The sequence below is a fragment of the Apus apus genome, chromosome 1 (genome assembly GCF_020740795.1).
Source record: "Apus apus isolate bApuApu2 chromosome 1, bApuApu2.pri.cur, whole genome shotgun sequence".
Classification (NCBI taxonomy): domain Eukaryota; kingdom Metazoa; phylum Chordata; class Aves; order Apodiformes; family Apodidae; genus Apus; species Apus apus.
The window spans coordinates 60165685-60187842 of NC_067282.1; the positions used below are offsets into that span (position 1 = coordinate 60165685).

The following is a 22158-nucleotide window of genomic DNA, read 5'->3' on the forward strand; positions in this document are numbered from 1 at the left end:
CGACTCCATCGTCCCAGGGAACGGGGGATCCCCGTATCCGGTCCCCCGTGAAGGTGACAACTGCAAGGACCTTTCGATGGCGAGGCTTTTCCCAGCCTTTCGAAGTAAAGTCCCGGCGAAAAGAAACTCACAGGGCTTAGGGCTACCTTGGGCCGTCTGACCCGGGGCCTTACCCTCCCTCCCCAGCTCCAAGGTGTTTCTACAGCTTTCCCCTATTGCCATAAAGTATCGGGATGTTTAAAGGGTGAAACGGATTTTTCCTCTCTTATTTGCCGGTGGTGATTGGGGTCGATCAACAGGCAATGGAGCAAGGCTGCGCATCTATCGATCAGGGAGGGGACGGGTTTTGGCTGAATCTCTTTTCAGAAACAGGTGTTTAAACATGATAGCGGCTCCAGTCAATTAACCCATTAAAAAACGGTTTTATCGCATTGATTCCCGCAGGCTGCCATAAAAGGTTGTGGTTTGAAAGCCTCTTTGTTAAGGGGGGGTATGGATGGACGGATTGGATGCGGGAGGTGGGGGCGGGGGAAGGGTGCAAGTTGTCCCCAAACGTACAGTACTAAGCAGGCGGGTAGGATGCCGATCTACCGTTTCTTGTTTGTTTTCCACCAAGCTAGGCTGCCCCGGCATGCCAGTCCGCCCCGTCTCAGCCCAGGTTGTTCTCGGGTCCGGCTCCGTGGAGCGGCAGGGCCAGGGCAACCTCTGCTGCCCCAGGGACTGCCGCCCCCCCCCCCCCCCCCCCACCTCCTCCCCCCCGCCTCCCCTGAGCCGCCCGGCTGCACAGCCCCCTTGGCAAAAGCTAACACATCCCCTTCGGGAAATGGAGCTCGCGTTGCGGGGAGGGGGACTGGAAGAGACACGACAGGCAGACTCATGCCCGGGGAGGAGCACTCGAGGGAGGGGGGGGGCGGGGCGGGGGCTGCCGCCCTGCACCGGCTGCGGACCAGGCGGGCTGAGGGTGCAGCTAAACTGTAACCCTAGAAAAGTTGCAGGCGCTGTTATTCCCGAAACAGAACAGTCTAGGAACAGCCGGTCACCCTCCCCTCTCACTCTCCCCCCCAGCACCTTTTTCAGATTCGCCAGTGATAGCGCTATAAAAGATGAATTTGCTAAAGGCGTCAGTAGCCGTGTCATTATCCCGTTTTAGGCTGACTACCAGGGAATCTGTGTTAGGGTAAGGTGAAGTTAGTGATCTGGTCAAAAAAAGATCTGTGAAAATCATCTCTTTTGCAAAAGGCAAAAAAGTCCTGGATCACAGTTCAGGCCATGTTGCCGGCATCTCCAGTCAGTAGGAAGGAAACCGGGTTTTCCCCCTCGCTTCACTGGAGTTTCGTTGTCCGCCTTTCCATGGCCAGAATGCTGCACTGGATGGAGCAAGAGGATCATGTATTTCCTCTGGGTACCTTTCATTCCCAGACTAGCGGGCTGAGATTTAGATGTTTCTAGTTTTCCCCTTGATTGCTGTTTTCTGAAGTAAGCACTGGATGCGACTGAAAAGGTTTGAAATCGTGTCAAAGTGATGTTTTAATCTCACTGAAAATTGTATTAAAGGAGAAGATGTAATTTGTGGGGGATGTTTCGATGAAAGGAGAGATTGAAGTGGATGAGACTTTCGCTCTCCTGTGAACCTCGTGTCATGTTTATATTGAAGCCCGTGTGGCTAATCTAATTTGCAATAACAGAATGGCCTGCAAGAAAGAGGATTCTGTATGATTTCTTTTCTTTCTTTCCCCGTTTATTTTTTACACAAATTCGTTCTGACTTGCCCTGACTGATGCCTTTGCAATTGGGGGATAATCGACGAGGATGCAAAATAGAAATATTTTCTTTATGGTGCTCTAAACCCCATTCTGCGAGCCTCGTGCCACAGACATGCACACCAGGTTGCCCTGTGAATGGGATCCCTCACTTCGGTTCGTGAAGCTGTTTTCCCCGTTTTTGCGACTGACAATTCAACAGGGCAATTTTTAAAGATTAACTTCGTAATAACTCCCGTGTCGTACCACTCCGACGAGCTCTCTATCCCCGCAGCTCTTCTTTTCTTTAAAAGTTTACCGTTACGAAACTACACTTTCAAAATATTTTCCGTATGGTAGAAAGTAAATTGCTGGGTGTGTATTTTTTTGTCTACAGGGCCTCCCGATTACACATCTTGTAAAGAGTAAAAGCTCTGGCCATCCTTTAGATGGAAAACCCAAACCCTCAAAAATAAACCAGTGCAAACCTTCATGTCCCCCGAGATGTTTTGCCATTTGATTAGCACATATTCCCGGCGTGTGCCTTAATAATAATAATAATAATAATAATAATAATAATAATAATAATAATAATAATAATAATAATAATAATAATAATAATAATAATAATAATAATAAATATCTGAACAGACTTGAAAATTACAACTTTTGTGTCACGTAAAAAGGTGTATTCAGCCTGTTAATTACAGGGGATTGTGTCATTGGAATGTTATCAATGACCTGTTTAATTTTACTCTAATTACTGACAAAATAAGACAAGGATAGATCACAATACAGAATATTGCCGTTTCAGAACAATATTATGCTGCAAGTCGAGCTAATAAGGAATGTAAACAAACACTTTAGAAATAATGTTCCTGCTGGCAAAACTTCGTGAAGACCCGATTCTGCTTTCTCTATCGACCTCTAACTCCCACTGGGCTAAGGATCGGGCCCGTTTCGCGGCAATGGGGCACTCGGTATATCCTGCAAGGGTGGGGGCGGAACCCCTTCTCAGGCTCGAGCTGTGCCTCCCGCCGTCCCCCCGAGGTGTGTGCCTCGCCGTTCCTCCGACAGCCCCGGCCCCGGGACCCGTCCTGGGCTGCTGGGCGGTGACACCTCCCGCACCGCTGGGACCCACTGTCCCCCTGGGGGAGGCCGCCGGCTGCCGGGGAGATCAAACGTGCGGAAGATCGATGCTATTTCTTTTAGGCAGAGCCCGTTCTCAAAGCCAGTGAAAACTAGAAAGAAAGCAGCAAAACCGAAAAGGCTGGGATATGCAGACTCTTCGGAAAGGGGCGATTTATTTAACCTGAGTGGGGGCTTAATGCAGAACTCCGTTAGAAAAATGTCTCCAGCCGTCCTTTTACCTGGCACAGTGGATAAATACATCGAAGTACCTACACCAAGCAGCCGGCTGCCCTCCGGCCGCTTTGATTTTGTCCAGAGCCGGCTGTACCTTAGCACACCCCCGAGCACACAGCCTGTGCTTCGTGTCGTGCCCCGCTCCGCGCGGGGCGGGCACCTCCCGGCCGCCGACCACCGGCGCCAGCTTCTCCGTCCCCGGGCGTGGAAGAAGCCTGGCTGGTCTCACTAGGACTTAAGAAATCTTTCAGCCCCGTCTCTTACCCACCCTCGGTATTTTCCCTCCGTGCCCCAGCCTTTACCCCGGGGCATTCCCGGCCAGGTGGTCTCAGCGGCGGTGGCCGGTGGCCCGGGATGTCCCCTCCCTGTATGTTCCCAGAGCGACGGTTTAGGGGGAGACGCGGGGAAAACAGCCTGGGGGCTGAGATGTCCCACTCGAGCCGCTCCGGGGAACGGCCGCTCCGGTCGCGCTAGTGTCGCGACAGGCCGGGCTGGCCGGGGCGGTTGCGGGACAGCCCTCATCCTCTCACTCTTCGCGTTGGTTGGCACGGCTGTCCTGGGCGAAGTGGGGGGGAGACATTTCTCGTCAGGGAATTTTAGCCCTTTCCTTCCTGCCCCCGCCCTGTCCCTTTCCTTTTCTCCCCTTCCCTTTCATTCATAAACCTGGTGGCTATAGACGCAGCTTGAATATTGACGTCTCTTCCCCAACTGCTCCTCCGTTAACCCAATTACAGAATTCATCAAGAACTGTGTTGAATTATCTCTTTCCATACAGTATCAGCATTAGCCTAATTAAAAGCTATAATGTCTGATATAATGATTAAATCGTTAGCTCTGCTGTAGGGAAGCAATATTTTGTTTTCCCTTCAATTAGAAGCTGATTGAGGTTTTCAGAGCAGGTCAGCTGTGAAATTTGAATTATATGTGTGAGTACCGTTCACAGGGTGAGCCCCTACTCGAAAGCTCCAGAGATTCCCCAAACGCTTTTACCCAGCAAGCTGGGAAAAGACAACAAAACACATAGAGAGCCTGTAGCTGATTTGGGACTGGTGCTGAAGGATCCCCAGAACAGTTTTTAGTGCTGAGGGGGAGAAAAGAGAGGCTTGATTCAGACGCCCTTTTTCCTCCATCCCAGCTGGGTAGGAGTTCCTGTTCAAAACAGTGATTCCCAAGTTGCCAAGTCACCGAGGCAAGAAGGGGTTTCCCCTTTCTACCTCGCTTGCCCTCCCTGCTCCCTCCTCGGTTGCTCCCTTTGGCACAGGTAGCGATGCCCCGGCAGCGGGGGAGCAGCTCTCATTTCGTGCTGGCCAGGTGGGTTTTGCAGTAAAAGGCCCTTGCACCCCTCCTTTCCCTCCCCACCCAACCCCTCCCCCCCCCCGACCTCCCCAGTCCCATCCCCCCCCCCGCCTTTCGGACGGGGTTGGAAAGCGATCAATCAGCATCTCCCCGGAGCACCTTCCTCATGGCATTTCCCCGGCGCGGGCTGGCGCTCTTTGGCCCCGGCCTGGCCCGGGGCGAAGGAGGCACGGCGGCAGCCAGCAGACGGCGATCGCCGCCTGCTCCGGGGGGCTCGGCTCTGCCCCGCCGCCTCCTGCCCCCTCCTCGCCCTCGGAGCAGAGCAGGGCTGGGGCATGGCGGGCTGATCCCCGCCCCGACAGAGCTGTGGCCGGAGTGTCACTTGTCACTCCGGCAGGCCTGAGAGTGAGCCACGCCGGCACCTGCCCCCTCCGCGGGCCCAGGGGGGCGGCCACGGCTGCCGGACCCTTAGCTCTCCCTGGTGCTGCTCCCAGTGCAGCATCTCCCCGCCTTCTCTCTGGCTTCCCTGCAGAGTTCATCCAAGCACACATCGGTCCCTCACCGACTTCCCTGTTCCCACCACCACCCGACTTCTGGCTTTTTGCAATTCAGCTTTCCTCCGTGGAAGTCCAAGGACCTCTTATCACCCTCCTGCATCACTCTAGCCCGGCAGACCACTCCTGTCTTGTGGCCTTTGTCAAACGGCTCTCGCAAAAGTGCTCGGCCTCTTCCCTGTCCAGCCAGTTGGGATCTGCGCTGCCTTTACCTCGGAAGAAAAGCCTGTTTCTGCCTCCCGAGCTGTTTTTTACATCCCAAACCGGTCGATATACACTCCCCCGACCTGCAGGGAGCGGGATGCGCCTGGGGCAGAGGCAAGGGGGCTCACGCCAACAACATCTTTTCGGGCCCCCCCTCCCAGTCTGCGTTTATCCCCCCTAAAGGGCTGCGTTCATGGCGGTTTGGCTGCTTTTCGGGGTGTTTATTTGTCGCGGGAGGGGGAAGACCCACAGCGAGAGAATGCTGGGGAGGGCACAGCCTCCCGGGGGGGTGCGGATGAGCGGCTGCCCCCCTCACTGGGGAAGGGCAGGGTCAGCCTCCGCAGCCGTTTTCCGGCATGAGAGGTAGAGGGAAGCCAGGAGTGTATCCCCGACTCCCAGGAATGAGCGTGTGTTCCCACGGGGTCCTTAGGCTAACAGGATGTGCGAGACTGGTCGGAAAAGGTAGCCCCACGCCGATTCGTCTCATTTCTTTATCAGGGGCTGTCGGGTACCTTATATAAAATGTCAGGGGAAAATAACACTAGGGCTTTGGGTGGATAATGTGGGAGCCATGTCATTGATCTCGCGTTTTTTGCTCTTAATATCTTCGTTTGGCCATCCAAGTGGAAACGTGCTTTTCTGCAGTCACCTTCTCTCCCCTCTCCCCTTGTTCTCCGCCCCCCCCCCCCCCCTTACTCCTCCCCCAACCAATTATATTTTTAATACATCATTTAGCAATCACAGCGACCTCGCTTATTTTGCCCGTGCAAATGTGCTAACCCATCAGCTGGGGCAAATATCAGTGGCAGCAGCGTGTCCCATCCTCCCTCGCCTCCCCTCTCCTCTTGGCACCTTTAGGGCCCACTGAAAGGGAACAAGACCCCCCCCCGGAAAGCATTCCCACTCGAGCAGCAACACTCTGGCTGAGCTCAAAGTGCCCAGAGGCAGGCCGAGCCTTCAGCCATCAGAAACGGAGAGGCGCTTTCCTCTCTTTGGCAAACCCAGATTATCGTGATGAGATCACTATTTCATGACTACTCGTTGGGGAAGAAAAAAAAAAAGAAAAGAGTCTATTGCTAGCCCATTGCCTATGGCTGGTGCTTTGTGCACGGTGCGCGCTCCTCCTGCAGAAAACTTCTGGCGGTAATAACAGTAATAGGGGGAGCTACGGCGCGATTCCAGCCTTGCAGGGCCACCAGGGTCAGGAAAATTAACACTCACTGGCCGGGAAAAGGCCAGGGACGCCGTGTGGCCCTTTCTCCACCTGGCGAATGATGATGGGGGTGGCAGTTTGTGCGCGTGGGCGTTTGAGCGACGAAGCGGCCATTCCTACGGCTGCAATTAGAGATCACAGCGTGAATTTCAGCGCGGGCCGTTTTCTCCCCTCTACAAAATCACTATAATCTAGCTCACTGGACAGGCAGGACACAAAGACAGTATTTTAATATTTTCAGGGGGGAAAAAAGTCATATTCCTGCACTTACTTTATACTAATATAACACGTTTCCGTGTACCTTCATTAGCCTCAGATGCTTTTAACTCCCCCGGGACTAAGTGCCTAACGACCGCGTCCAGCCTCCGCCTTTCGCCCGGCTTTAGGCCTGGGAGCAGCTTGAACGCTGGGGAGACCCGTCTGCCGCCGCAATCCCCAGGGAACGCTCCAGAACGGCTCACGTCCCGTGGAAAAGCCGCGTTTGGACGCCTCTCGCACGGGTGTGGTGGTGGCAACGGGGCGGGGGGCGGCCTGACCCGGCTCCGGGCGGACAGCACGGGGGCACCCCAGCCTCCCAGAGTGCCGCTCCGTGACCGTCCAAGCGTGTGGGGACGGGGCTGCCGGCGGCAGCGAGGCCTCCCTCCAGCGATGCCCGGCGGGGAGCGGGTGGCAGGGGGAGCCGGGTGTCCCCTCTCCCCCTCGGGGCGGGGTAGCGATGTCACCCCGACACCCCCCTTCCTGTCCCCCCCCTCCATCCCCATCCCCATCCCCATCCCGGGCGCGGCGCGCCCCGCCGGACGTCACTGCTCAGCGCGCGCCATGCAAATCGCCGCCCGCCGGCGCGCTCCTATTGGCCGCCGCCCGCGGGTTTAAGGCGGGCCCGGCGCGCGCTGGGTGGCTGGCTGCAGCGCCGCTCGCCCGCGCGCCCGGCGGCTCCTCCTTCTCCCGCCCCGGCCCATCCCGGCCCGTCCCGCCCGGGCCGCGGGAGGGAGACCCCCGCCGCACATTGCTGTGCCACCGGGCTCCTTCCTTCCTTCCCCCGCCCCTTCCCTCCCTCCCTCCCTCCCCCGATCCTCCTCCCGCTTTTTTTTTTTTTTTTTTTTGTAGTTAACGTTTAAATACTTTTTTTTCTTCTTTTTTTTTTTTTTTCCTTTTTTTTTTGCCTCCTTTTTTTGCGTGGCGGTGGGTTCTCCCCTCTCTTCTGCTCCGTTCACCTGCGATCAGCGGATGCAAGTCACACACGCTCCCTCCCTCCCTCCCTCTCTCTCTCCAAGTTAGCAAAGAACAAAAAAAAAAAAAAAAGGAGGAAAAAAAAAAAAAAAGGGAGAAAAAAAAAAATAGCTGCGTTAGGGATAAGAGCGGGAGCGGAGGGGTGTGCGCGCGCGTGCCGGGGAGCGCCGGGAGCGGAGGACACCGCCGACGGCTCCGCACACTCCTCCTCCCTCCGCCACAAGTGAAGCCGCAAGTTTTGCCGTGCACCTGTTTGAGCAGCTCGGATCCCCGCCGCCGCCGCCGAGCCCCGCCAGCCGCTTGCCAAAGGGAGAAAGTTTTTTCGCCGGCGGGGTCGCCGATCGCCCTCCTGGCGGTTTTCTTTTCCTCCTCCTCCTCCACCTCCTCCTCCTTTTTTTTTTTTTTTTTTTTTTTTTTTTTTTCCCTGCACGGCGGTCGCTACCTAGATACAAACGGGTTTTGCCTCGCTCGCTCCCCGTCCTCCCGGGCTCCTCTATGTTTGATTCTTTTTTCACGCCTGGCGCCGGTGGAAAATAAAAAAGCTACTTGAATGTACAGCATGATGATGGAGACGGACTTGCACTCCCCCGGCGGAGCGCAGGCCCCCACGAACCTCTCGGGGCAAACCGGAGCGGGAGGCGGCGGTGGCGGCGGCGGCGGCGGGGGGAACAAAGCGAACCAGGACCGGGTCAAGCGACCCATGAACGCCTTCATGGTGTGGTCGCGGGGCCAGCGGCGGAAGATGGCCCAGGAGAACCCCAAAATGCACAACTCGGAGATCAGCAAGCGCCTGGGGGCTGAGTGGAAAGTGATGTCGGAGGCCGAGAAGAGACCGTTCATCGACGAGGCGAAGCGCCTGCGGGCGCTGCACATGAAGGAGCACCCGGATTATAAATACCGGCCTCGGAGGAAGACCAAGACCCTGCTCAAGAAGGACAAGTACTCTCTGGCCGGGGGGCTGCTGAGCGCCGGCTCGGCCGGGGGAGGCCCGGCCGGCGTCGGCGTGGGCATGGGCGTCGGTGTCAGCCCCGGTGGCGTGGGGCAGCGGCTGGAGAGCCCCGGCGGCACGGCAAGCGGCGGCTACGCGCACATGAACGGCTGGGCCAACGGCGCCTACCCGGGCTCGGTGGCGGCGGCAGCGGCGGCGGCGGCGATGATGCAGGAGGCGCAGCTCGCCTACAGCCAGCACCCGGGCAGCGGGGGGCACCCGCACCACCCGCACCCCCACCACCCCCACCACCCGCACAACCCGCAGCCCATGCACCGCTACGACATGGGCGCCCTGCAGTACAGCCCCATCTCCAACTCGCAGGGCTACATGAGCGCCTCGCCCTCGGGCTACGGCGCCCTGCCCTACGGCTCCCAGCCCCACCAGAACTCGGCGGCGGCGGCGGCGGCGGCGGCGGCAGCGGCGGCTGCCTCCTCGGGGGCGCTGGGCGCCCTGGGCTCGCTGGTGAAGTCGGAGCCCAGCGTGAGCCCGCCCGTCACCTCGCACTCTCGGGCCCCCTGCCCCGGGGACCTGCGGGAGATGATCAGCATGTACTTACCAGCCGGGGAAGGCGGGGATCCGGCCGCCGCCGCCGCCCAGAGCCGGCTCCACTCCCTGCCCCAGCACTACCAGAGCGCCAGCACGGGGGTGAACGGCACCGTCCCCTTGACGCACATCTGAGCCCCCACCGGCCGCCGGCAGCGGCGCCGGGAGCGGCGGAGGCGGGAGCGGGCGCGGGCACCGGCACCGGCTCGGCCACCGGCCCCGGCTCCGGGCCGCCCCGCAGGACTGCGCACCCCGCCGCCGCCACCGCACGCTCAGCCCCCGCGCCGCTCAGCCCTGCTCCCGCCTTCCCCCCTCTTATTTTTGCCTCTTGCTCCCCTCTCCTCCCTCGCCTTTTTATTTCTTTTTTCTTTCTTCCTTCCTTTTTGTACAGAAATGTTTTGATGTTCTTGTAATAATAATAATAATAAATAATAATAATAATAACGAGAGAGAAAAAAGGTAACGGTTGCTTTACTTACCTTTTTTTTTTTTTTTTTTTTTAGAAGGACTAGTTTATGAAACTAGTTTTAGACTGAACTTCTGTGTTTTATCAAGACTTTTTGTACAGTATTTATCATGCACCCAAGAGGCACAGAGCATTTATTTGCAGAAGAGAGAGAAAGAGAAAGGGAAAAAAAAATTAAAAAGAAAAAAAAAAAAAGGAAAAAAAAGGACGGCGAAAAGAAAAAATATCAATAATAACCGCACAAAGTTATAGGCGATACCAACTTTTATACCGCGCGGAACCGCTACGATTTCAGTCACGGATCGCTTCTTGCGAAGGCTTTTTATTGCCTAATTAACTCGAAGTTGATGGGGAAACAGTTCTCATTTATTACTCATGTACTAAGGCAAATCCAAAACAACATTCAAAAGTTTTTGGTAGATGTTCTCGTGGGTTTGTTTTGTTTTGTTTGACGTTTATTTTGTTTGTTTGTTTATTTATAAAACTTTTTCTTTTATTTTGGAAGCTGCAATGTTGTGGGTTTTTTTCCTGGGTTTTGTAAAACTTTATTGTATCTGGATCTTTTATGGGTTTTTTTGTTTGTTTTATCTTTGGTTATGTTTTCTTTTTGTATCATTTCTTGTAAATGCATTGTGAAATAATTTTTATTTAGGCTTCAAGAGGGAATTCAGATTGTGTACATAGTTTACTAAAAAGCCTTTCTGATAAACAGAAATCCTAAGGATGCGTTCAATTTTCAGTTAAATAAATTTCAAAGCGCAAAAAGTCACCTGTTTTTTTTTATATAAAAATATAAAAATGAAAAAAAAAAACCTAAGCGGAGAACATGACAGGTTTGCCGTGATGTGCCTGGAAATACAGCAGGTAAAGCTATAATATGGAGAGGAAGTTTTAAACCAGAGCGTCAAGCAGAATGAAATGCGATCCCGCAGTAAATGTCTGTGTCTCCTAATCCGTGTAAATCAGGAGGGATAAGGTAGATTTATTTTGATTCTCGTTCCGAATTGCTAGGGAAGGCGAGTTACTGGATGGTTCTTCTTAGCCCTGAAGGTTCAGTTTGTGTATTTCATGTCTGGGCTGCCAGTCCAGCCCTTGCCCGGGGCCATAACTTTCCCCCCTGGGGCCGGTCCAGGGCTGCGGCCGGGCTGCCTGTCCCTGCCCGCCTCTGCCCCCTCTCTGTCCCCGCCGGCCCCGGGGGCACCGACCTCCCCGGGGGACGCGAAGGCACAGGCGAGCGCGCCGCTTCCCCTCTAACACTATGAAAAGCGAAAGCGCTTCGATTTCAGCGTCCCGAATAGAAAAGAAAAAGCGTCTTCTAAACCCCAAGCCCACCAGGCAGCCCCATCCCCGCCGAGCACCCCAGGATGCCAGCAGGGAGCGGCAGGGCCACCCGCTCCCAGCCCGCCTCAACCGGAGCGCCGGCTCTTGCGACCGGTGCGAAAGTTGCCGTTGCCTCTCTGTTCATTGCAGAAAGCGGTGCGATGTTTTGACGTTTAATTTTCTTTTCTTTTCTTTTTTTTTTTTTTTTTACCTTTGCTGTTAATCGGTACCCTTCGATATGCTGGAATTAAAAGTTTACTGTCAACTTCGCCTGATAGTAATTACAGCATTAAGCCTTGCTTTCGAATATCGTACTGTAGCAAAGAAATTTTGAAATTTGGCAGGATTGCTTAAACAAAAAGGGGGAAGGGAAAGACTTTCAACTTCCAGGGCGGTACTGTCGGTCGCAGCAGGCTGTAGGACTTTTAAAACCATCTTTTACAGCTGGCGAATGTGTACTTCATCCATCCAGGAGTGGAGAAAGGTTAGTTGGTTAATGAGGAGCAGTTTCTGTCGGCGTTAGAGGTTGCACTTTACGTATATTGCTGACGTGACAATTGACATATATAACTCTTCAGAGTGATTTTGATAATTTTGTTTAAATCACTCATTCCTTAACGAGAACGCAAAATTTGCATGGAAGTTGTGTATTGATTTCAAATCAGATAATAAAATTTCCCTCCCCCCCCCCCTTTTTTTTTTTTTTTTTTTTTTTTTCTTTTTCTGTATGAGCCCCTGTATGAGCCTCTTTTAAAGCGAGGTGTGTGCGGGCTCAGACAATCAGCAGTCTCGTTTTGGAAATGCTCAGAGCACAAACAGCTCCCAGAGAAAGCGGGAACCTGGGAGAAACCTTCTGTTAGGTTGTTTACCTCCAGCCAAGCACGGTCCTGTATGTAACTGTAAATAGTGATAGGCGCACCTTTAATTATGCAGAATAAGATGAGTACCTGTTGAACTGTTTCTTGAAACGCCTTATCCATCATATGTATACGTAGTCATACACAACTCTAGACACTATAGATAGCATCATGGCCGAAAGGAAGTGTATGTGTGTGTGTGTGTACGTGTGCACTTGCAGACGCATATACATCTGATGCAACCTTGTTACGTGCCTTTTCTTTATGGGTCATAGCTATTGAAAATCACATTTACTGACAATGCGGAAGAGAAAAATCCCGGCGAGACTATGCTTTACAGCTGAACACGGCTGGTGGAACAGGCGGGTTGGGGTGGTCAAGGGAGAAAACCAAATAAACATCTGTACGAGTCCACACAACAGAAATAGTAGGGGAAGGGCTTGGAAGAGTAATGTTACCGCTCTCTAAATGAGCTTCTTTTAACGCGTCTTCCCTCACTCTCTCACAATTTAGCGGCTCAATGGCGTTTTGCCTAGAGTAATAGGAATACCTGCACTTTCAACACGAGGGGATTAAACAGACTCAATCTCGACTATATTCAAATAAGTTTCGAATAATCTCAGCCCGCCTTTCAAAGAAATACAATCACTTCTGAGAATGTCCGGGAAAACAACAAACAAACAAAAAAACCCAAACAACAAACACCAAACCCACCCACCCCCTCCCCCTAAACACCATAAGAATGGTGTAGATTTTTTTGCTGTTCTTGGTTTATTGGTTTGGCGGTTTAGTTTATTTTGAGTTAAACTTCACGTTTGGGTATGGAAAGTGAAAACAATTTTGCTAGACAGACGAGTTGGATTTAGGTACGGTAAAAAAAAAATAAATCTTTTTGCTTTTTGCTGTGGAGGTAATAGATAAGAGAATAATTCAAGATGCAAAACTAAGAACAGGTTTAAGCCGTTTATGGTTTAAGTACATTTCAACGAAAATTGTATTAAATGTTCCTTCTATAAAGTGATTGACAGAGCTATTAAAATAATCTATGTGGAAGAATTAAAAACAAAATAAAAAAACCCAAAACAAACAAAAAAACCACCAAACAACAACAACAACAATTCAAGAAAAAAACCAACAATCTCGTTTTCAGGAAAGGGAAGAAAAATCCATGGAGTAAGGCAAAAGGGAGCGGAGCGGACGTGTCCCTTGTGCGGCGTTAGGCTGAGTGTAGCGTGGGGGGCTTGGGGTCAGGCCCCCCCGCGGGCTGGCCCGCTCCCCCCTCTCCAATCACCGCTCTGCCGGTGGGTGCCTCTGCTTCGGGAGGGGGACGGCGGCAGAAGAGCCAGGAGGACAGGAGGCACAGTGCGATAACAGGTTTGATCCGCTCCAAACTTCGAGCCAAAACGCAAACTTGGCCTGAACTCCATAGCTCTTTTCCCAACGATTCTCCCTCTTTCTTTTTTTTCCTTTTTTATTCTTTCTTTTTTTTTTTTTTTTCTTTTTTTCCCCTTCCTTCCCCACCTCCCTCCTTTTTATGTGCGTGGCTTGCTGAGCTCGTAGGAGTGGCGCTGGGCCCCGGGGAAAAGCCTTTCCCTGCAGCTCCACTCCTCCGCGCCCTCAAACGGAGTCACACCGCAGCAAGCCCGGGGGGGGGCGCAGCGGGGGGGAGCATCGATGGGATGGCTCTGAACTTCTGCGAGCAACGGAGCGCGGGAGGGAGGACACACATGACATTGCCCATGAAGATAAAAAGAGCGACGGCTCTGGAAATCTCCGCAGAGAGCCGTGAGGACGCAGCCCCAACGAGCTCAGGGGGCCACAGCGGGGCAAGAAGCCCCCCGAGATGCCCTTCGGCAGGGTGGGGGCGTGGGGAGGACCCTCCCTCCCAGCTGCGCCACATGCAGGCAGCATCAGGCCGGAGGCACCTGAACGTCTAACGCCGCTACAGCTTTTTATTATCATGAGTAAACTGCCACGGAATGGAAAAAATAAAAAATTACACACACACACCCCGAAAAAACACAACCTCACACCGCCGAAAACCGAACCAAACAGCTAATCTGAGCCTTGCTGTAGAGTAAAACGCGAGCTGGCAGCTGCCCGTGAGTTTGATGCGTTAGCCGGAGGAGAGACGCTCCCGGGCCGGGCGCCGACCCTCTCCCGCGCCCCGCGACCCCCCCCGCCTCTCCCGAGGACTCATCGATCCCCCCAGGCCCTGTTTCCCGCCCCGCACACTTTCTACTCGCTCCCGCCGGCAGGCTCCGGCTCTCCCGTTCCCTCCCACGCTCAGCAACACGTGGGGGAACGCCGGGAAGGGGCAGCCCCGTAGGGGTGGACAGCGTCAGAACGTGTCTGTCTGTCCGTGTGAGTGTGTAGGGGGCTGATCTTACGGGAAGGCCCCCTCCTCGCTAAGCAAGACCCGCGGGACCGCGACGCAGTGGGCCTGGGGGGGGGGGGGGGGGTTCGAGGGGTGTGCGTGGGTTTCTGCGAGCTGCAGCCCCCACAAAACGAGGTGCTCCGGTACCGTCGGAGGGGCTGCAGATGAATGATGCAAGAGGAAGATGAGGGTGAAGGGAGGAGCGGGGGGATGGAGAGAGGGAGGGAGAGCGCGGGCGGGGGGAGGAGGGAGGCCGGTGTTTGGAGAGCGAGGGATTAGAGAGGAGAGTCCTGACCCCGAGATCAACGGCCAGTCAAACCCGTTTACAATCACCCAGCGGAACACCGACGGCTCCTGCTGCAAGCCAGCGGCCGGCCGGGCAGCCAGCGAAACCAGAGCCCCCCGCGGAGCGGGAGGCTGGTAGGGGAGGCCCCAGCCCGGCTCCGGGGAGAAGGGAGACGCCACAGCCTTTGAGGGGTGGTGGGGGGCTGAGAAGTCCCAGATGGAGGGCAGGGGGCTGCAGTGGGTAGCGCTGGGGAGAATGCTGCTGTGCTCCCCGTCTCCCAGCCGCAGGCTTCCGGCCCTTCACCGACTAGTAGGGGAGAAGGGAAGAGGGGGATTCAGGCGGGGAGGGGGGGAAGGGGCAGAGATAGCTGGGAAAAACAAGCGCGCTGCTGTCAGCCGGGAAAGGCTGCTCCTGAACTCCACACGGGACCCTCCCTGGCTGGGCTGCGGGGCTCCCGGCGACACCAAAGCCGGGCTCCAGTCATGCGTACAGCGGCGGGCGGCGCGCAGGCCGCCCTCCCGGACCGCAGGCCATCTGCTGCACGGCTACCAGGGGCGGGGGGCGGGAGGGGAGGCACCCCGCGACGGGCTGCCGAGCGGGGCCGGCAGCGGCGGGTGGGCTCCTGGGCCACCGCTCCCCGCCCTGCGGGGCACCGGCGCCGCCGCTCCGCTGTGCCGCTCCCACCCCGCGCATCAGACACTGCACAAGGGGGGGACGATACACAGGTTTTTTTGTTTGCTGGTTGTTTGGGGGTTTTTTTGAGGGGGGAGTTGAAGCAAATGGTCCCTCCGCCTTGGGCCGTTTTGGTGCCTCCTGTTCCAGAAAATGCAGCACCTCCCGAAGCGGGGATGTTCGGTGGCTGGTCGCTACCCCACGACCAACACCATAGCTAAAGCAGAAGTGTCTGGCCCGGTTCGGAGACACTTCCCTCCGGGCAGGGCGAGCACCCGGGGGCGGCAGGCTGGGACCCGGAGGTATGGGTGAAGATCAAGCAAGGGTTCGTAGTGAGGTGAGGGGTGGATACTGCTTCCCGGGGCGGAAACGAAGTTCTGGGGCAACTGCTTTCACGTGGTTGAGGCAGAGAGGAGTCGGACAGCAAATCTTGGCTCAAAAGTCACTTCTGGAGGGGCAAGGCCAAAAGAGACGCAGAGGAGACAAAACAAAAAAACATGTGCCAGGAGGGAAAGCGGAGATTATGCATATAGGACGGGCAGTGCCTTGCCTGCCTGCCTGCTGGCTCCGGCCTCGCCGCGCCTCTGCTGAGTAATGTCAGGCGGAGCCGTGAGACAGGGGTGGCCCCGGAGGGGAGGGCAGCTGGCAAAGGAGCCGAAGCCCCGGGTCCCAGTTGTGCAGGTGCAGATGTAATGGGAGGCTTTCCTTAGCGGGAGTTGAATCACAGAATCACAGAATCTTAGGGGCTGGAATGGACCTCGAAAGATCATCTAGTCCAACCCCCCTTCCAGAGCAGGATCACCCAGAGCACATCACACAGGAAGGCGTCCAGGCGGGTTTTGAATGTCTCCAGCGAAGGAGACTACACAACCTCTCTGGGCAGCCTGTTCCAGTGCTCTGTAGGTAAAGCCTACAGAAGGTAAAGCCCCTGAAGGTAAAGCCCCTTGACTTTGGCGTGCAGCAAGGCATTATCTGTTGAAGGAAACTTAGTAAAAGCGAGGATTATCAAACCAAAGTCTGGTGACTCTCGAGGCGCCCTCCTATAATGGTGCAGTGCGTGGAGCCTGCATACACCCCATGCCCGAGAGGGTATGGGGTGCTAGCAGGTGACCTAGAAGTCCTTCTTAGTCCACAAGCCTAAAATCGGGACAGCCCTGACAATGCCTGTGTACGCGTGAAGTCAGTATGAGTTGTCTGAACTGAGTCGCAACTACTGTATGTGCTGTCAAAAGGTCTGGAGGTATCAAAGGGGAAGGGCCAGAGAAAACCTCGTCCTTTAAGCTGCCCAGAGTTGGTGTGGAGTGAGGAGCAGCCTTCCAAGGGAAAGCATGCCGGTCCCTCGCTTTGGGGTGGAAGCAGTGGGGCCTTTCAACAAAGAAACCCTCTTCCCTATTTACAAAGCCTTGGGGTGCCCCCGTGCAGTTTCATGCCTATCTTTCCTGGAGGGTGTAATTCCCTGAAGGCAAGAGCCTTCAGAAAGATCTCGTTTCAAGAAAGTCATTCAAGTGCTTTAGCATGGCCTGTCAGGACGGGTTTGGGGGTAATATGCTTCATGCTCGGTAAAATCCCATTGTCCACGCTTTCAGCACGGACACCTCTCATTGATTTGGAGAAGACGTGTGCCACGGTTAACTGCAGCTCTCAGAGGGACTATCCCTCAGAAACCTTAAGAAAAACCCACCACAAAACAAACAAAAAATCCCCACAAAACCAAACCAAAACGGGGACAATGAAACCAAAAAGAAGCAGGAGAGCATCTGGCGGTGATCAAACAATTGGGCAAGTGCTAGAGGGCGAGCTGAGCTCTGAGGAGTGGGAAAACGCAGCTTCAGCCTGGGGCAGACCAGCGTGGGCCGAGGAAATGCAGCCGACACGGGGGGAAGGACCAGAGTCTGCAAAGTGTGCATTTAGGAAAAGAATAGCTTTCACCGGGAGGAGGTGAAATATAGTTGACCAAGGAGTAAAACTCTCCATAGCAACTAGGAACCAGCGGTGAACAAAGGCACCACACATTTTGGGCAATATAATTTATCCGGGGTGGGGGGGGGGAGGTGGGTGGTGGGGTGAGGGTGCGGGAGGGATGCGGGGGGGAATAGGAAGACATTTGTTTCCAACCCAAATATCTTTTTGCACAAATTTCAGAAGTACCGAATTGAGCTCACTTATTTATTCCAATACAGAAAAAGTGTATAGGAAGATTGCCTTGCTAAAACTGTTGGATAATGCATATTTCAATCCTAATCAGATTAGCAGAATCGGGTAACAGGCTCTTCAGGCTTGGGGATGAAAACACAAGCGACTCAAGGCCAGAGGAGTGACCTAAAACTCCAGGCAAGGGAGTTTCAAAAGGAAGGATGGACAAGAAAACACAATTCCGACCTGCTGCGGAAAGCTGGGGCCTCTGAAACCATCTGTGGTGCCTCAGAGATACGTACACCCCAACTGTGGTGTCCCCCTCCTGCCTTACGCACAGGTTAATATTTTTATCTTTTGGAAAAATATGGAGCTATAATTTGACCAGATGATCGCATTAGCTTTCCCTTACCTGTCGTTTTACGTGCGTTGTAGCAGAAGACGGAACGGGGCTTTGCTTTAGTTTAGAGCTTGAGGGTGTGGGTTTTTTTCGTTATCTGTGCCTTCCTGCATTATCAGTCTTACCTTCCTTTAAATGGCTTTTCAGACACAGGGCAGGTGAGGGCTGTGTTTCCCCGCGATGTGAGGATGTAGGGAATAATGCAAAAGCCAAGATGCTTGTGCAATCGAGTCACTGCGAACACGTGTATTTCCTACCTTGAAGAACAGTGAAAAAGAAAAGAAAACTAGGTGGGAAACATCCTGTAAAATACACAGCTGTAGGGGAGCTGAAGCCTGCATGTTTCATGCGTTCTTTCTCTAGGCAGAGAGGTCTGGAGGACTGTGAATTTCAGATTCCCCCCCCAAAAAAAGGCTCGGGAAGATTAAAATTTCATACATACATACATACATACATACATACATACATACGAAAGAAGGGGAAAAAAAATAAAATCAAGTGTCAAACAAGGGAAACGTGGGGTTTAGCTAAACAAACTTCTCAGCTGTGGTTTCTTGAACTACAAGGGCGAAGAGAAAGGGATAGAGGAGTGCAGTTCATTTTCCAAATGGGCATTTGCCGTGCTCTGATGTCACATCCTTACTTACGTGTATGGCGGAATAGCCAAAAGAACGATGAAATGAGAGCAACACATGCGTTTATCCCCGCAAAGCACTTAATCTGTTCATGTACCTCTCAGTTTAAAACTTCCTAGAAAGGCTGAGGAAGCTTCTGCTGACTTGCCACCCAGAAGGCCCATTTAGTAGACCAGATTTTGTGTCATTACACAGGGAGAAATAGTCTACTCATCTTTTGGTGGTGACTAGGCAGCTGCAGGGAAAAGCCATGCATGATTTTCCCGAATCTTTTAAGGGTCGCAGACCAAAAGCTCACTAGGTAAATGGGACAATCTCATAATGGTAAACGTGCTACAGATCCAGACATTAAGACGTCTATGGGAGATCAAACGAGCGATTTGGAACGATTTCGTAGGAACTTTCTGTTACTTAGTGGGCAGTTCCAGGTAGATAAACTAAACATGTTCACGCGTCTCAAACACGTTTCAAATGTTTCTTAATGCCTAAATTACGTGTCCATGTATTCACGGCTACGATGGGTTCCTATTCAGAAGGTTGTATTTATCATCTATCTTAGAGTAGCATTAGGTGCCAATAAGACGAGATACTATAATTTAAAGGTAAATTTATTCTAATGAAAAAGGACAAACTCAGAGTCCCTTGTTCAAAACATGGTCTCTGTTCCTCAGAGAACAGAGAACGGTCGTGCTGACCCCGTTTAACCAGCAAAAGCTATTACACATGAAAAAATTAAATTAATTAATATTTAATAAATTTCTACCTGTGTGGGAATAGCAACTGCTTCCTAAATATATCTAATGGCGTAATTTACTGGGGAACATCCCATTGTAATTTCCCAGAGTTTGCTGGAGAATACAAATCTCTCTCCATACACATACGGTTGTGCATCAGATTCAGACACGGAGGAGCCGAGGTGTCCTGTCTTAACTTCGTGTTTTAATATCACATGCCCCTTGCCTCACAGGTAGAGGACTCGCTTCAGGCGTGCAGATTGAATGATGAATGGAAGTACGGCTGTGGAAAATCAGAGATAAAGTTCACAGAGGATCCTTTTGGATTCTATGGTGCAGGACCTAATAACAAAAATTTGAAAAAAGGGCAGAAAACCTGTTACAGAAGCTCCGTTCCTAATCAATGGAACAACTGGGCAGCATCTGGAAGAGCTTCCTCTCACTCATCGGACATCATACACTAAACACAGCCGCGAAACACCTGACGGGGAACTTCGTCGCTCCCTCCCCCAGTGCGGACGTCTCGGTTACTAAGAACACCTGGATTAGAGGGATTTCTGGGGGTGACAAACGGAACTGTGAAAACTCTTTGAGTTTTCAGTGGAAGAAGGCTGCCCTTTTCCTACCAACAAGGAGAATAACTCTTTCGCATGGAGAGCAGGGGAGAGGCAGCTGTCAAGGAGCCTCCCGCCGTGTCTCCTGCGAGGGCGGCTGCTGACTAAAACCGGGTCAGGCTTTAGCGTCCGTTACTTACTCTGAAAATCAACCTAATTACTCTAACTAGTTGCCAAACGTCATTTAATGAAAGCCAGGAGCCGGCTATCTTATGCGCCCTCCCCCACCCCTCCCTGACGGCGCCAAATAGCTTCTTACAGAAACCGGTGCGAGTGTCTCCTTCCCACCCTGCTGTGGCACGGCCACCGGGGGACAGCCGCCCCATGGACGGGGTTCTTTCGTTTGAGTATGTTCAGCTCACACCCCAAGTCCTCCTTACTCCCCCTCATCCCATAGAGGGGCGGGGGGTGTCTCTGCCCCGGTCGTGGACTGCTGGGGAGCCCTGAGGTGGCTCATGGCGGGGAAGCCCTGGGCTCAGCCTTGTCCCAGGGGCTGTCGTTCTCCACAGGCTTTCTCCTCTCCTAATCCGCTTTATTTTTCGTCCACTAGTGACCAAATGGCAACTTTTCATGACCTAAGTCTCAGTGCGTCTTCTTGCCTACCTTCTTTCTCTAACGATGGATTTTGGGGCGTTTTGAGGGAAGGCAGCTACTTGTGGGGCGTTGAAAAAGCATGACTGATTTTAGAAACATTTTTAGGAAGCCTGTGAAAATGTTAAGCTTGGGACTGCAGTATTTTTGTCAGTGGGTAAAACATCAAACATGAACCAATTTTAAGGAATACTTGCCAAGGAAATAAATCCGGAGCCATTCTGCAGTAAAAAGAGAGGCCAGAAAAAAATTTTGTCTTAAACGAGTAGTCACTGAAGAAATATCTTTCCTTACATTAAATGCGAGAACTTTGAAGAGTTTCCCTAAATGAAGCGCCTCTGAGACGTGTATTTTCAGCAGCAGGCTTCTGTGTTTTGCTGAGTTTTGTCGTACCACCAACACAGGAAAAGTGCAGCTGGGGTTGTTGGCGTGCTGTTTAATAGGTAGTGACTTTCTCAAAGGACAAGTAATGTCCACCTGACAGCAAGATGCTAATAAAAAAAATAGCACCAAGAATTTTTCCACTCTACAGAATACTTTCTGAGCTTGTAAGTAAACATGCACTCAAGAAATACTCTCATTTTGGAAACTTTACAATCCAATTACTGCAGACTACTAAGATCACTCCACTGATCCTACAGAGATATTGCCAAACCTAATTCCCTTATTATTTCTCAGAGCCAATACTTGTTAAAAGGAGAATGCAGCTTCCCCAATTTAAATGTTAGTTTTTCTGAGGGGAAAAAGAAAGAAAAAAAAAAAAACAAAGGAAAAAAAAAAGGGGGGGGGGGGGGGGGAAGGAAGAAGCTGTCTTTTAAAGTGAAAGAAATTTGAGAAGTGGGTAGGAAAATGGTGTAGAGCTGACTACACTGATGTTCTCTGTTGTCCAACCTACAAGTTTTCTGCAGGTTGTTTTTCTCTAGTATAAATGTAATTTAATATCAGAGATAGATATAGTTTCACTCTCGGCTATCTGCTCTATACTTCGGTCTCATTCTACACTAGATGATTACCTTACTGTCCTATATGCACAATTTAAAGGGAATTACCTATGACTTCAATTATTTGTTTCTTATCAACTGATGTTACACTACAAGGATTTGCATTGAAAGACACAAAGAAAGAGCAAGTCATGGCACATTGCCAAATAAAAGAGTAATGTTCTGGTGAATTTAGCCTAAATAATTTACTGCTATATAAAAGTGGAAAAGTGGAAGGTGAACCCTTTGACCAATAAATCTCTCCTGCATGTGAAACCCTTATCTTGTCCCCTCCAATATATTCCACACTAGGAAGCCATCATCATTGGCTCTGGTTTGTTATTTGTAAACCTTGATCTTCTGCACTCGGTGTCCTAAATATGGATAATTAGCATCAGTTTATCACGCCTCTGCATATTTTCTCTTCTCTCCAAACATGCATGCTTCTATTGGCTGCCATTCTGTCACAGAAGATTATGGAGACAGATTGCAGAGAATGAATGTGCTAAACGAGATTAGGAAGGAATAGAAATAGCAACTTGGCCAATAAATTCCTCGTGAGAGCCTTATCATACAATTACACGTTGACTTGTTTCACACTCTCCCAGCCTCTTAATCCAACGCCCCCACCAAGAATAAAATTTCACTAATTTCTGAATTACTGCATATCCTCATGACTTGTCACTGAGAATGGCTGGAAGAAGGAACACGGTCGAAAATAACACATCAAACTTCCGAATAGAACAGAAACTACAGCCCGAAAGAGATGTGGCTTTACACCAGTTGTGGGCATATGGAGAAGGCTTTGCACTGCTGCGGTTTTAGGGTCAAGACCTCAACATCAGACGTGTTGCTCTACTCTTTTATTCCCGAACTCTTTCCACTGGGCGTTACGTTATCCTTTAGAGGGACTTGGGGGTAAGAATGGGGTGCACTGATGCTGCTTCTAAGAAAACGA

The 22158-nt window shown here is 52.2% G+C and overlaps 1 protein-coding gene across 1 annotated transcript; it reads left to right on the top strand.

Moving 5' to 3' along the window:
• Window positions 1–7858: 7858 nt before the first annotated feature.
• Window positions 7859–9270, top strand: SOX1 (SRY-box transcription factor 1). The gene has a single exon (XM_051623333.1). It carries the CDS (start codon window positions 8152–8154, stop codon window positions 9268–9270), a length of 1119 nt encoding a protein of 372 aa, XP_051479293.1. The 5' UTR covers window positions 7859–8151.
• The last annotated feature ends 12888 nt before the right edge of the window (window positions 9271–22158 follow it).